The following is a 14,674-nucleotide window of genomic DNA, read 5'->3' as shown; positions in this document are numbered from 1 at the left end:
GAGTCCTGTGACACTTGTGAGAGTGGTGGAGAAAAACAGAGAACACCATCGTGTTTGTGAGAGTCTAGGCCAAACCATTCGGACATTACATGTACAGACGTTTTCGTGAGAAGAATTTCGGGAAAATCTCATGGTGTGACAAAACGGCAGACATCGGCGAATGCTTTTGGATTGAGACGCAGCCAATAAACTGATATCTCTAGCTTTGAAGTGGATTTTTTGGGGGGGGATTCTCTTACACCGGGTGCGTCAATAAACTCTACTCTCATGGAAAACATCATGTTTTACCTGCAGTATGACAAAAGAGATTTGTGTTGTCTGAGTAAGTCAGCGTGGGTCTGAGTGAGGAGACTAGAACAAATGTCCTCTTTCTGCAATGTTCCCTTCCCTTTATTGGAGGCACATTGGGTGAAATAACATTGTGTTCTTCTCTGAAATCAGCACCACTCTAAAGCCATATTTTTGGTCCTATTACCATCACAACACCATTTTTGCCGTCACATAATGAAAGCCTATGATTCATGTAGGTCCATAAAACCTACTTCCCAGACACAGGCACGTGCGCACGCACACGCTGTATGTTCCTCAATGGTGTATAGACACAGAGCAACAGTAGGCAAAGATAAGCAGTTTCTCTAACACTAAGTTCTACGTGGAACATTGTTGACACACACTAAAGCCAGGTGTTTTACTATTCAACAACTGAACAGCATCACCAAACAGCACCAATGGGTAAAAAAACGTAAGCAAACCATAAATGAATGTCATTGGTGCACTCCTCTTTTCTTGTAGACTTGTTGCTTTATTTATCCATAGTGGACCCTCTTTTTTATTGGTTGTATTGACAGTTTCACAGAGACCACTCTGGGAGTCTTTCACAGGGACAACTGTGGGAATCTTTCACATAAACCACTGTGGGAGTTTTTCATTACTGAGGAATGCACTGAGGATGACAGCATCACAGTAACCACTGGTTACCAGGTTGGCAGCCAAATTTTGTCCCCTGAAAGTTAATAGAAGGATGACAGAGTGATGATAGATGGATGACAGAGAGCTGATAGCTGGATGACAGAGTGGTGATAGATGGATGACAGTGGTGATAGATGGATGACAGAGTGGTGATAGATGGATGACAGAGAGCTGATAGATGTATGACAGTGGTGATAGATGGATGACAGAGAGCTGATAGATGGATGACAGAGAGCTGATAGCTGGATGACAGAGTGGTGATAGATGGATGACAGAGAGCTGATAGCTGGATGACAGAGTGGTGATAGATGGATGACAGAGAGCTGATAGCTGGATGACAGAGAGCTGATAGATGGATGACCGAGTGGTGATAGATGGATGACAGAGAGCTGATAGATGGATGACAGAGAGCTGATAGATGGATGACAGAGAGCTGATAGCTGGATGACAGAGTGGTGATAGATGGATGACAGTGGTGATAGATGGATGACAGAGTGGTGATAGATGGATGACAGAGAGCTGATAGATGGATGACCGAGTGGTGATAGATGGATGACAGAGAGCTGATAGCTGGATGACAGAGAGCTGATAGATGGATGACCGAGTGGTGATAGATGGATGACAGAGAGCTGATAGATGGATGACAGAGAGCTGATAGATGGATGACAGAGAGCTGATAGCTGGATGACAGAGTGGTGATAGATGGATGACAGTGGTGATAGATGGATGACAGAGTGGTGATAGATGGATGACAGAGAGCTGATAGATGGATGACCGAGTGGTGATAGATGGATGACAGAGAGCTGATAGCTGGATGACAGAGTGGTGATAGATGGATGACCGAGTGGTGATAGATGGATGACCGAGTGGTGATAGATGGATGACAGAGAGCTGATAGATGGATGACAGAGAGCTGATAGATGGATGACAGAGAGCTGATAGATGGACGACAGAGAGCTGATAGATGGATGACAGAGAGCTGATAGATGGACGACAGAGAGGGAGCAGTTGGAGAGGACAGTGTGTTGTCACAGGAGTGGAGATCTTGGTCCAGGCTGGATTTACACGTATGGATTTAGTGTCCAACTCATGAGGCAGGAACATCAGTCACTGGACCATTCACCTTACTTTTTCTGTGTGAATATTTTGCCATTCATAAGGACAAACAAAAACAAATCTGAACAGAGCCTTAGGGATGGAACACAGCAGGAAGCATGGTCTGCAAAAATAATCTCTGCAGATTCCCATGTGTGGATGACTCAGGTCTCCACTAGTGCTGTTAGCAAGGTTAACTAAATTATCATTAATGCAGATGAGCAGTGTAAAAATACAATATTCAAAGTAGGGAGAGCTGGACAGTGTTACTACATGGAAACAGATTTGACAAGATACTGCACTAAGAAGTGCATCTGAGAATTCAATTGCCTAAAACGACGGACAAACCCTTATTTAGAGGCAAAAATCACAGAAGAAACAGATGTTGGAAAGAGGTAGAAAAGTTCTCGCTGGATAATGGATCTGGCCTATCATGTTCCTTTACATTCCTGAATCCTCGTCACTCCCCTACATAAGACCGGGGAACAGGGAACATAAGTGAACATGAGTGCCAACAGCAAAGACCAGCAGAGACAGTGTCGTTTATTCCTTAGTTTACACAAAACCTCTGAATCTCAGGAACACATTCTCTACGGGAGTGGACCTTATCTGCAGTAATACCAGAAAGTGGTGAAGTTACACAGCTGGGGCCCAATCACGGTTAAGCCCCTAAAACAGATTGCTTTCATTAAACATCTATGAGATATCTTGTCAAACAGCCTCTGCACCGCCGTGTTGCTGAGACTTGCCAGAATAGCTACCAAAAGCTGATTTCAGTGGCCTGTCTCCACATACTCAGTCTAATGGCATCCATTAACAGCTTTAGGGTGAGACGTCGTCCAGATGCAGGAGAAAGACCACCGTGATCACCTCTGATGTAGGCTTCAGTATTTGATCAGCCTATAAATGGAAACATTTTTAGCTCTCAGACAATGATTGCAGCTCTTGCTTCATTGAAAACAAGCACAACATCAGCATCACTAAATAAGAGTATCATTGGGATTCAACAGGAGATCGCACACCTCTCATTAATTATTTACCTGCTGGAACACTGTCTCTAATAATTGAATAAAAGTGGGCGTTCAGCGGCAAAGCTTTCATCTGCTTAATATCCACTTAGCCCATGTGGTGTGAACCTGTTCTCCTGGGGAGACGGTCTATTTACACACTTCAGTCTTAACCTAGCCTGAGCCCAGGGTAACGTGATGTTGGAGACACCTGGTATTACCACCTTGTATCAACACCAGCCAACTCCCTCTCCTGGGAACGGCTCAGCTGTATGAGGTGGAGTCGGACTCAGAGTGGAAATCACTCCCAGATTAAATAATTATACTGTAAAAGTATCCTCAGAGGACGATAAAGAAGTGACTAGAATATGAAGAGAAAATCAGTGTATCTTTGAAATTGTGACACATTTCGAGGGACATCACTGGGACACACATAATAGCTGTAATAGACTGATTATACGTGTATTACTACTAGCCCTTTCTATTCTAGTATTGTTTCATGATGAATATGCCATTCAAGCCATATTTATCTCTCACCCTTACCGGTTGCCAAGTACAACAAAGCAGATATTAACTGTAAGGGTGTGTGAGTTCAGTTGGTGTCGTTTAACTGTCTCATTAGTCTTTGATAGTCTATAGGTGGCTTGGTGTCAGACATTTTGCTTTGGCACCCAAAACACTGACAGGACTATTGTATAATCTTCTAACTAACATTTACTAACATTTAGAACTATACACAGTACAGTAGATAGCTACTACAACTAATCTCACCTTACTCAGCGTAACTCGTAACCTGGATATAAGCAGCTGGGCAAATAATCCAAGATGACCTACAGCACAGGAGGAAAAATATGTAGTCAAATTTCCAAAAAGCAGAGAGTGCATAGCTACAGGCTGGGCAGCGAGTCCACTACCATCCACTACAGCTGGCCGACAGCCATGTAAACAGATGGTGAACATTACTCTCCTCAAAGACCATGAGTCAGAGGATCTGATAAAACTTAATGATTAGCTCAGAGCAGAGAAATGCAAAACATTGGACTACAGTCATATTTCATCTGTGTGATCTGTCCGTCACTGGTCTCTATTGTGGCTACAGGTCTATGGCCCTGGCCCACAATCCTGCTGGTTAGTGTCCAGGCCTACAGGCTCTGGTTAAGCACTGGGCTTGGTGCTTTGATCTGGGTGTTAGAGTGAGACAATCTGGTAGCAGGTGGGGTAGATTAGCTGGATAGGATCTGTTTACTACATAGCAGACCAGGGAACTCCCAGGAAATCTCTTCTCATTGTCCTGGGGTTACCTAGGGTTACTGGATGATGCCCCACTGAGGCTGATAAGAGGTTGACACACAAAAGTCAGCCAAAGTGTGTGTGTGTGTGTGTGTGTGCATGCACACTTTTCTCAGTATTTAAAAGACTGTCTAGTTTGTTGATAGATTCATACAACTGCAAAAAAATGATATATTACACAATAAATGATTTATTAAATACAAATACCATATCACATAGTTCAACCGAAATGTACACATACACAATGACCACTGTAAAAAATAAATAAAACATCAATGCCGATACAGTAGATATTTTTGAACAACAGGGAATGGTGCTAGATTACTTACACCATACTGTGTGACTGACATGCAGCATGGGAAATATGTCACCTCCAGATTGTATTCTTGGTCAGTAGCACAGGTCTCACCAGTTACCAGATAAAACACTTCTGTTTATGATAATATATACAGTAATCATAACACTGGCTGGCAGCAGCAGACCCACGCACTGATAAAGTGGAACAATGCAGAAAGAAGCCGTGGCTCTACAACAAGGGGTCTTCAACCATTTCTTGCCCAGGGACCCCCTCCCAGGTAAACCGGCGACCCACTCCTATGATTTATTTGGGCTGCAATTTCTGAGGCTGGTAACTCTAATGAATGTATCCCCTGCAGCAGAGGTAACTCTGGGTCTTCCATTCCTGTGGCGGTCCTCATGAGAGCCAGTTTCATCATAGCACTTGATGGTTTTTGCAACTGCACTTGAAGAAACTTTCAAAGTTCTTGAAATGTTCCATATTGACTGACCTTCATGTCTTAAAGTAATGATGGACTGTCATTTCTCCTTGCTTATTTGAGCTGTTCTTGCCATGATATGGACTTGGTCTTTTACCAAATAGGGCTATCTTCTGTATACCCACCCCAACCTTGTCACAACAACTGATTGGCTCAAACGTATTAAGGAAATCAATTCTACAAATTAACAAGGCACACCTGTTAATTGAAATGGATTCCAGGTGACTACCTCATGAAGCTGGTTGAGAGAATGCCAAGAGTGTTCAAGGCAAAGGGTGTTTACTTTGAAGAATTTCAAATATAAAATATATTTTCAATTGTTTAAAACTTTTTGGGTTACTACATGATTCCATGTGTTATTTCACAGTTTTGATATCTTCACTATTATTCTACAATGTTGAAAACAGTAAAAATAAAGAAAAACTGCATCCAAACTTTTGAATGGTACTGTACATTAGCAAAAATGTCATCTTATCATCAGGTGAAGTAAGAAGTAATCAACATTTTCAAGTGAATAAAGTTGGTAGATAGTTTTTCATTATTTTGACCTTCCCACATTATAATTAGAAGAGGAAGTGTAAACTCTAGCCAATTAGTTAGAAAGGTAACTCCAAACCCATTTTTGCTAAGAGCAGCGGTTTAGCTGGTTAAACAAGGGTTAGCCATGTGATGGCAAAACATTTATGTCCAAGTCTTGAAAACTTAGCAGCAGCCAGCAACACTGCCACATCGGTTGTCTATTTATTCATTGTGTTATTATTTTCTATGTTTTTCTATCTGCAATGTTGGGAAGGTGTCAGTAAGTAAGCATTTCACGGTTAGTCTACACCTGTCGGTTACGAAGCATATGACAAATACATTTTTGATTTAATTGATTTGATTTGCAGGTGCATGAGTGTAATTGGCTCCAATGAATGTAATTCGCTCAATATTAGGAGTTAAGAAATGCAATTACCACCATAAGAATTAAGATATTCTCCTATTTCTACTGTAGGTATGACATTCAAATTTAGTTTATTCTGTTGTTGCTAATGTCATTCATTCAAATATTTTTACAAATATATATATATATATATAAAATTGTATATGTATTTTGCAGACCCCCAGCAGCACCTCTGTGGGCCCCTAGGAGGCCGTGGACCCTCGGTTGAATACCCCTGCTCTATAAGGTAATAGCAAATACAGAATGTTTGAAATACATTACACTTGCAGAATTGATTCACATGACTAAAAGGTATGCAATTGAAACTGTACATCGTTTTACCATCATGGCACAGCTACAGTGTGGAACCTGCAATGCAACATTCCCTGGAGCATTAGATTGGGACTCATATCAGGCCAGTAGCGATTGAGAAATGTAAACTCAGTTTCTTTGATCAGTGCTCAGAGGCACCATTCCTCCCCACAGTGGAGATCAAGATCTGTGAAAAAGAGAAGAGCTGCCCTTCAGTCCAGTGAGTGTTACTGTCCAACATGGACACAGCTGTTTCCATTGCATCTTTCTAGTCTCCTTGTCAGCAGAGATGTGTGAACCCCTGCAGACAAACTCCACCAGTCAGTCCTTCTCATGCCTGCCTCAGTGCGCACAACAGCTGTGGGCATATGAAATGTCATGTTGTTCATGGAATCCATGTGCAATGTCCTGTCCTGTAATGTAGGACACTGGCCTTAGCAACAGGCTGTCTTTATAAAAGGGCTGGGGAGCAGCAGAGGTGAGAATAAGCGTCGGACTGGAAAATATCATAAAAACAATGTTGACTGATCCTTCTGCCTGCTCCAGTTAACAGCCTTACCAGAGGGGGGCAGTGTGCTCTCTCACTACACAGAACCAGGTCTTAGAACGCAACAGACACAAATGGGTTTAATCTCAGACATGTCACACATGGAAAGAAACATTTAACAAAATAAAATTTTAAAACAGACTGCTAATATTTCTAGTAAATATTATTTCTAATAAAAATTACAGCTGTAAAATATTCTGCCTTTGTTAACTCTCTGAGAATGTACAGTAATTTCATTTGGCAAATGACAAGTTTTCAGTGGAATGAAATAATTTTGATATGTAAATATCTAAGACTATGTCTCGTACTTTTGTAGCTACGTGTCTGAAGTTGACACAATATATTCATGGTAACATTTTGCAACGGCAGGATAATACATTATTCACATTATTCACATTTACAGTACATACATCACAAGTGTTCTTGTGTCCATAACAACGAGGGTGAGTTAGTGAGTTAACACATACAGTACCTCATGTTTTCCTATGAAAATCAAACCTCCAAAGCACCACTGTCTGAGCAAACTCTTACTTAAGTACGTACTTACATACTTAATGCAGGCAAAACCAAGTATATGTTATTCTCCAAATCACGTTATAATGTATATGATGATGAATGAAAATACTGTATATTTACATTGGTTGGTGCCCTCATTGACCGTGTCCCTGTAAATATCTGGGCATCTGGATTGACGAAAAAAAGCTATCTTTCAAAAAGCATGTTGACGAGTTAGTGAAGAAATTAAGAATTCAAATGGAATAGGTCATGAATTTTATAGAATAGGTTATGCCTTTCATTAGATAAGAGAAAACAAATCATTCAGTCAACATTCATACCGGTTATAGACTAGGAAGATATTGTCCATATAAATGCAGCTGCCGCTGTACTGAAGCCATTGGACACACTGTGCTTTATTACGTGCGATAGGTTCAGTACACATCACTGCATTCTGTATCAGAAAGTAGACTGTCCCTCTCTGAAGTCTTGTAGATCGATGCATTGCACTCTTTTTATTTAGAAAGCCCTCTTGCATAAACTTCCGCCGTACTTTTCTTCATTGTTAACTTACAGACAGACGTACAAGATACTAGACCCGGTCTCATGGATCCCTTCGATCTAAAAAAGAATGTGATGAATTGGTGCCTCTAAAGCAATTCAAAAGGCTGGTTGAGGACCTTTGTACTGAAGAATGTGTTTGTTTTCTATGATTGTGTTCTGCTTTTCGTGTATTGATGTGAATATTGATGTGAATATTGATGTGAATATTGATGTGTATACAGGGCTCATCTGTACAAGAGACCTTGGTCTCAGCATGACTCCCTGTCAAAAATAAAAGGTTAAATAAATATTCAAACAGTTAGCACAAGCAGACAGACACCTACACACACACACACACACACACACATCAGTAGCTATCTAAGTAGTTGTAAAGTAACAGGGTTTAGTATAGACCTATACACTAAGAAATAATTTGAAACATTCTAAATATTTACAGTCAGTGCATGATGAGACCATTTTAGAGTAACTTTTTTCACTTGGCTGGCTGACGTGAAGGTGCGATACAGTCTCTGTTGAAGTACAAGTGTACTACACCATTATCCTAGTTCATTACAAGCTGAATCACGTGTGATGTCGAGGTTTCTTTTCAGTAACACCTGGACAAAATCTGCAAAAAATTGAGGACACCTACAGCGTTCATCATCACTGAGAGCACCTACCTACCTACGTAGAACATCTGCAAGGAAAAGTTCCAATCTTACATTTGATCATTCTTAGACAAGACTATGTGCAGATTCTGCAAAAGCTATAGGGGAGAGTTGGGTAAGTTGAGCCATTTTTTATTTTTTTTTACATTCAGCATCACTACCTCAAGAGAAATGTAGTATTCCTTCTAAAAAATATATAGTTGGTGTCCTGTGACAGTGGGGGTTGGTGTCCTGTGACAGTGGGGGATGGTGTCCTGCGACAGTGGGTGATGGTGTCCTGTGACAGTGGGTGATGGTGTCCCGTGACAGTGGGTGATGGTGTCCTGTGACAGTGGGTGATGGTGCTGGTAGGTCAAAGTTTAATTCATGGAATGGGGGTGTACATTCAGATCTCTCTGTTCAATATCACTTACCCTTCCATTTGTCGACCAGTTGTCTGGGAAAGGGAGATTGTTTTTCGTAGGCAGTTCTCTACATTAAAGACCACTAAGCCCATGAAACTGGTCTGTGAGATTCTTGATATGTTTATCAAGCTGAGACTCCATGTCATCATATAAGACCTGGTGTGTCTCTGCTACTCTATCATAGCCTCTCTTTATCAAGCTGAGACTCCATGTCATCATATAAGACCTGGTGTGTCTCTGCTACTCTATCATAGCCTCTCTTTATCAAGCTGAGACTCCATGTCATCATATAAGACCTGGTGTGTCTCTGCTACTCCATCATAGCCTCTCTTTCACACAGGTACATGTTAATAGTCTTTTTTGTTCATGTACCTCTTCAGTGTCATTCAGTCTATTTGGTCATCCCTTGCTGCTGTTCAAATGGACTTCTTCCCTTCCTTGGCTTCTCTCAAGGGCCCGTTTTATGTTTGTATACACGGACATGATGTCTGCTCTGTAACAATATTGAGTTCATATGTATGACACACTGCAGAAATACTACGCATACTATGCATAAAACTGACCAAATGCAATCATCATTTGAATGGGGTATAGTGGCCATTGGCTCAATTTACCCCAAGACAAACATTTAGTCTTTATTAGCCCCCACAGCTACAAGGATGCACTTTCATGCAGGTTCAGGACCTCATATTGAAGCTTATAGAGACCGACAGATGTATAAAAGTCTTAAAACCTTGGTTTAGATACAAGCATCATGAAATCTTTAAGACAATATATTTTTGACTTTGTGAAAATCAGTTTATTGGAACTAACTAGCTTTTTCTCTGTGGTTTCTTCCTTCACAGACTCCATGAAATGATGACCTATTCCTAAATATCTGCTCACATGATTAATGTTGTGTATAGTTTCCTAGAAACGAAGGGTGGCTCAACTAACCCTTTGGCTCAACTTCTCCCTCACTGTAGTGGTTTATTTCCATATATTTTCGCTAGTTAGTACATTGCGTATATCTATTACTACATTTTGTTTGTCTCCCAAATCAGACAGTTTGTCCAGGAATCTCTGTAAACACTGTAGCTTCACAACAGCAAAAAAATAAATAAATAAATAAACCCCCAAAATAAACTTGAAACACTAGAGCAACAGCGGAGAACAGCACGACAACAACAACCGTTCCCACGGCCGCCATTAACAACTAATAACACAGAGGAGCAGCAAGGTAGAGTGTAAAAGCAATCACTAAATATAACTTTACAGACTAAATTTACTGGCTGGGTATTGGTGTCAGAATGACGTACAGTGGTGGTCACACTACCCAGCATTAAGGTACTGCTGCTCTGACCTATACCGTGCTTGCAAGGGTTATTGAGGCTTGTCTGTCTGTGTGTCCTTACACACCGTCTGAGGGGCGGCAGGACATGCGTATGTAACCACACTTATTAAATGGTGTTGTAGGGAAGGTGAAGGTATTGAAGGGTGGCTGGAGGGAGTGGGACAGAGCAGCGTGAGCGTTTGCTCAACTGTTTAAATGTTTTTTGGTGCGGTGCAGCTGGTAATAGCGCCTGCCTGTGATGATATGCACCTGCCGTCACTCGTCAGAGAGTTGGATTTGTGGGCCGTAGCCGAGGGAGTGTTCAGAATCCCACAGACAGACAGAAGCCCCTGGGATGGCTCTGGGAGAGACCCAGATCAATATGGAATGTGTTACAGACAGAGGGCTGGCTACAGGCACAAGTAGGGGGGGGGGGCACATATTACTGTAGAACCCTAATTTGATCTCTTGTTCTGCCTGTTAATTCTTTGGACCTTTCCTACCCTGGCCTTTCAGACCACTGCCAGCAAAGAACAGTCAGTTCAACTGACAGACAACATTATTCATTTTCATACAAACAGACTATAATGATTTGTTCTTGAAGCTCTTTGAGATGGAGATGAATCAAAAACAATGCTAATGAGGTAGATTTTTTTTGTTTTTTGTGCAACCAAACTGGAGACATGAACTTAGTACCTGAACCCTGGTGTTGAAATACACACAGACACAAGCACTAGAGTACATGACATGTGCACATACTCATGTCTACAAAACCACACGTACACATGATCAAGTCCACAAACAATATACTTCCTAAGTCTTTTGCAGACTGTTCAATATTAAGATGAAACATATAACATTTAATAACCTACACATTACTAGAATAATATTCTTATAGTAACACATTTAAGTATGGAAATAGATTCACATGTAATTTCCTATCCCATGTCTGCTCACCAGGTCTGACTAAATGAGAAAGACCAGTCTCCTGGTAACACCCTGCGCTTCAGACAATGGAGGCAAGTGAAGGTTTATTGCAATTCCTGTTTGTGTTGGTGACACTAGACCGAGAGCCAGTACTCAGCTCCATGGTCCCAGTATCATGTATAGAGCTGCCTGGCTTATCCTTAGGGCTAACCTGCAAGCTGTGTCCTCTGTATATGTATTCATTAGTGGGGAAAGCAGTCCCTCTTAGGCACAGAATCTCTTGGAAGGCGTACCTGAACTCAGGGCTCCTGCAGTATATGAGGGGGTTGAAGGCTGAGTTGGCGTATCCTATCCAGTTCAATATCCTGAATGGCATTTTAATGTTGTCCACCTTCCAGATGGTCACCGCCACATTGAGCACGAAGAATGGCAGCCAGCAGAGAGTAAAGGTTCCCATGATGATCCCCAACGTCTTCAGGGCTTTGTGTTCCTTCAGACAGAACTTTGGCCTCTTCCCGTTCCCCCCTCCTCCTCCCCCACCATCCTGCCCCTTGTTGTTGTTGATAATCTGGGTGTGGAACCGTCCCTCGCTGCCGCGGATCTTCTGCAGCTGCTTCCTGGCCTCCTGGAAGACGCGTCCGTAGACGAAGACCATGACCGCCAGGGGGATGTAGAAGGAGACGACGGAGGAGGCAACGGCGTAGGCAGCGTTGGTGTTGAAGTCACAGCAGTGGGCGTTCTCCAGGCAGCTGAGCGCCTCGGGCTCGTCAGACACCCACCATTTCATGTGGATTGGCAGGAAGGAGATTAGGGCGGCCACGCCCCACACCGTCACAACCACCACGCACGCCTTGCGCTTGGTCAGCAGGGACGGGTAGCGCAGCGGCGATGTGATGGCCAGATAACGGTCCAGCGCGATCACACACAGCGTCTCGATGCTAGCCGTCACACACAAGACGTCTGCCGCCGTCCAGAACTCGCACAGGAAGCTGCCAAAGTGCCAGGTGTTGAGGAGGATGTAGCAGGCGCCGAAGGGCACCACCAGCAGGCCCATGACCAGATCAGCACAGGCCAGAGAGGTGATGAACATGTTGGTGACTGTCTGCAGCCGCTGGAAGCGCACGATGGCAGTGATGACCAGCACGTTGCCAAAGACGATGCCCAATACCAGCAGGGCCATGATGATGCCCAGCAGCACTGCCTCAGCCTCGCTGTACTCCGAGTAAGACCACTGGTGAGACGACGAGTTCATCTCCACTGGTAGGTCCGATAGGTTGAACAAGGCAGGCGTGCTCACATTCTCCATGATCTATGGGCTGCTTGAAGAGATTAGATAAGAAGAAACGTATTGTCGAAGACACCCATAAAACAAAGAATAAACCATATAGGTTTATAAGCTAGTGTAAATGTAATGTGTATAAAGTCAAGGTAGGAAGCATGAGTAAGGATTGATCAATTGAGTAATTTCATCCAAGATTTCTTAGATGCAATTTAATTTGACACTTAATCTTGAAGTAATTTACCAACCTCCAAATGTTCTCCTGGTCTCCCATAAATCTAAAAGTATTCCTTTTTTGGATAAAAATACGTTGTAGCTCCAATTAGGTGTTTAAACTTCATTAGAAATGTTCCCCCTTCCTCTTTTGCCATGTGACACACATTAACAGTCCCACTTGCTCTGTGTTCTAACACACCACTCTGTCACTGTTGAATGTTGTTCCCGATCTAGGCAGTGTTCTTATAGCAGGCAAGAATGACATCACACTCTGGCAGCAGCCAATCAGCAGGCAGGCAGACCACAGGAGAAGTGAATAACAGTTCCTTTTAAAACAGTCATGTTTTTCCACAGAATCAAGTCAAATTAACATTATGTAACTTTGTTTTTATCTGTAACATTTGTAAAGGAAAATATTTTTTAATAATGTAATCAGATAAATCAAAGAAACTGCTGATATGATAGTGATAACAGCTGTACGTCATTAAATTAACCATACTAGATTATTATTTTGTTCCAGCTTAAAAATCTACCTTCACTCTTGGCAACAACACACTGAACAAGGTGATTAGAAATTAATTAATTGAACTTTCACTCCAAATTCTGCTTCCTGGCCTTTGTTTTGAAAATGCTTTGAAAAGGAAAGGGTTGTTCACCTAGCAACATAATAGTACTGCAGCTAACTCTGCTGGAGACAAACACAACAAACAGAGCAACGTATATGGACAACCTACAGTTACATACTGTTCTATAGGCTTGTCATGCAGAGCATAATTATGTCATGTGATGTCAATAGACCTCTTTCACACTTCCTGACCTGAATCTCTACCATATTCCAACTGAAAACAGAGACATAAGGTATGGTCCATTGACATGGGTCGTCTGTGTCTCAGTTGGTAGAACACTTGCACTGCCAAGATTGTGGGTTTGATTCCCGCTGGGACCACCCATATGAAAACGTACGCATGCGCTACTGTCAGTCATTTTGGATAAAAGCGTCTACTAAATGGCATATATTAGATTATCATTAGCATGACTGCATGGCTAGCTCCACCACATAGATCTGGTTATTATGTAGAAACACACTTAAATTAGCCCAGTAACATGTGTTTTACATACCCTAACCCCCCCCCCCCCCCCCAAAAAAATAGTTGTTTGATTTGCATTGTGTCTCAGGACATACAGTACAGTACTGTGACCGGGGAGAGAGAAGAGCTGTGACCGGAGAGAGAGAGAACAGGCTACACCTCATTCAGTATTTAGTGACGTTAGTGTTTAGAGGCACTTTCTGATCATGGAACTACATTCTCTTCCATTATATCCTGTTCACGCTCAAATAGAACCAGTAATGAAGAAAATCCATGCAATTGAACATAAGCACTTCATATACGTCATATGCAAAAACGCATAGATTGTGTCAACCACTTTGTTGACAACACAAACAGTGCATTCACTTATTTATGTAGTACTACAATAACCTGCCTTTACTGTAAATATCACCCCAGATACAGTACAGTTTACTGTAAATGTCGCCCCAGATAGTTTCACGTGAAGTGATAGCACAGTTTTTGCAGTATCTGCACATCTGTATCCCAGTAGCTCTATAACTGCATCCTGCCTATGAGAGAACTTTCTGTGACAAAGAGCCAAGTGGCATGAGCTCTCTGATCTAACCCAGGAGACACATCTACAACATCCAGTGTAACAATGAGGCTAACGCTTCATCCCGATTCTCAAAACAACTCCACCAGTGTTGCACATTAGCAGCAGCTCCTGGAAAGGTTCATTAGGCGACAAAGAGGAAATGAAAGGGTTTACTGTGGTCCTTTCCACAGGAAGGAGACACCCAGCAGACAGCAGGGCACATGCACTCTGATAGACTGTCGGCTGGTTCCAAATGGAACCCTATTCC

General features: G+C 42.2%; 1 protein-coding gene across 2 annotated transcripts; it reads right to left on the bottom strand.

Moving 5' to 3' along the window:
- Positions 1 to 4,530: 4,530 nt before the first annotated feature.
- LOC139537818 (beta-2 adrenergic receptor-like) lies at positions 4,531 to 12,985 on the bottom strand. Of its 2 annotated transcripts, none has more exons than XM_071339630.1 (2): positions 12,795 to 12,985; positions 4,531 to 12,586 (listed from the first exon to the last, which is right to left on the bottom strand). In XM_071339630.1, the coding sequence occupies exon 2, from the start codon at positions 12,571 to 12,573 to the stop codon at positions 11,347 to 11,349; it is 1,227 nt and encodes a 408-aa protein (XP_071195731.1). In that variant the 5' UTR covers positions 12,574 to 12,586; positions 12,795 to 12,985; the 3' UTR covers positions 4,531 to 11,346. The 2 variants fall into 2 exon arrangements, with proteins under 2 accessions (XP_071195731.1, XP_071195730.1); XM_071339629.1 differs by having other exon boundaries at positions 4,531 to 12,583; positions 12,795 to 12,984.
- Between the last annotated feature and the right edge of the window lie 1,689 nt (positions 12,986 to 14,674).

The sequence above is a fragment of the Salvelinus alpinus genome, chromosome 13 (assembly GCF_045679555.1).
Source record: "Salvelinus alpinus chromosome 13, SLU_Salpinus.1, whole genome shotgun sequence".
NCBI classification, from domain to species: domain Eukaryota; kingdom Metazoa; phylum Chordata; class Actinopteri; order Salmoniformes; family Salmonidae; genus Salvelinus; species Salvelinus alpinus.
This window is presented reverse-complemented; position numbering and strand designations above follow the sequence as displayed.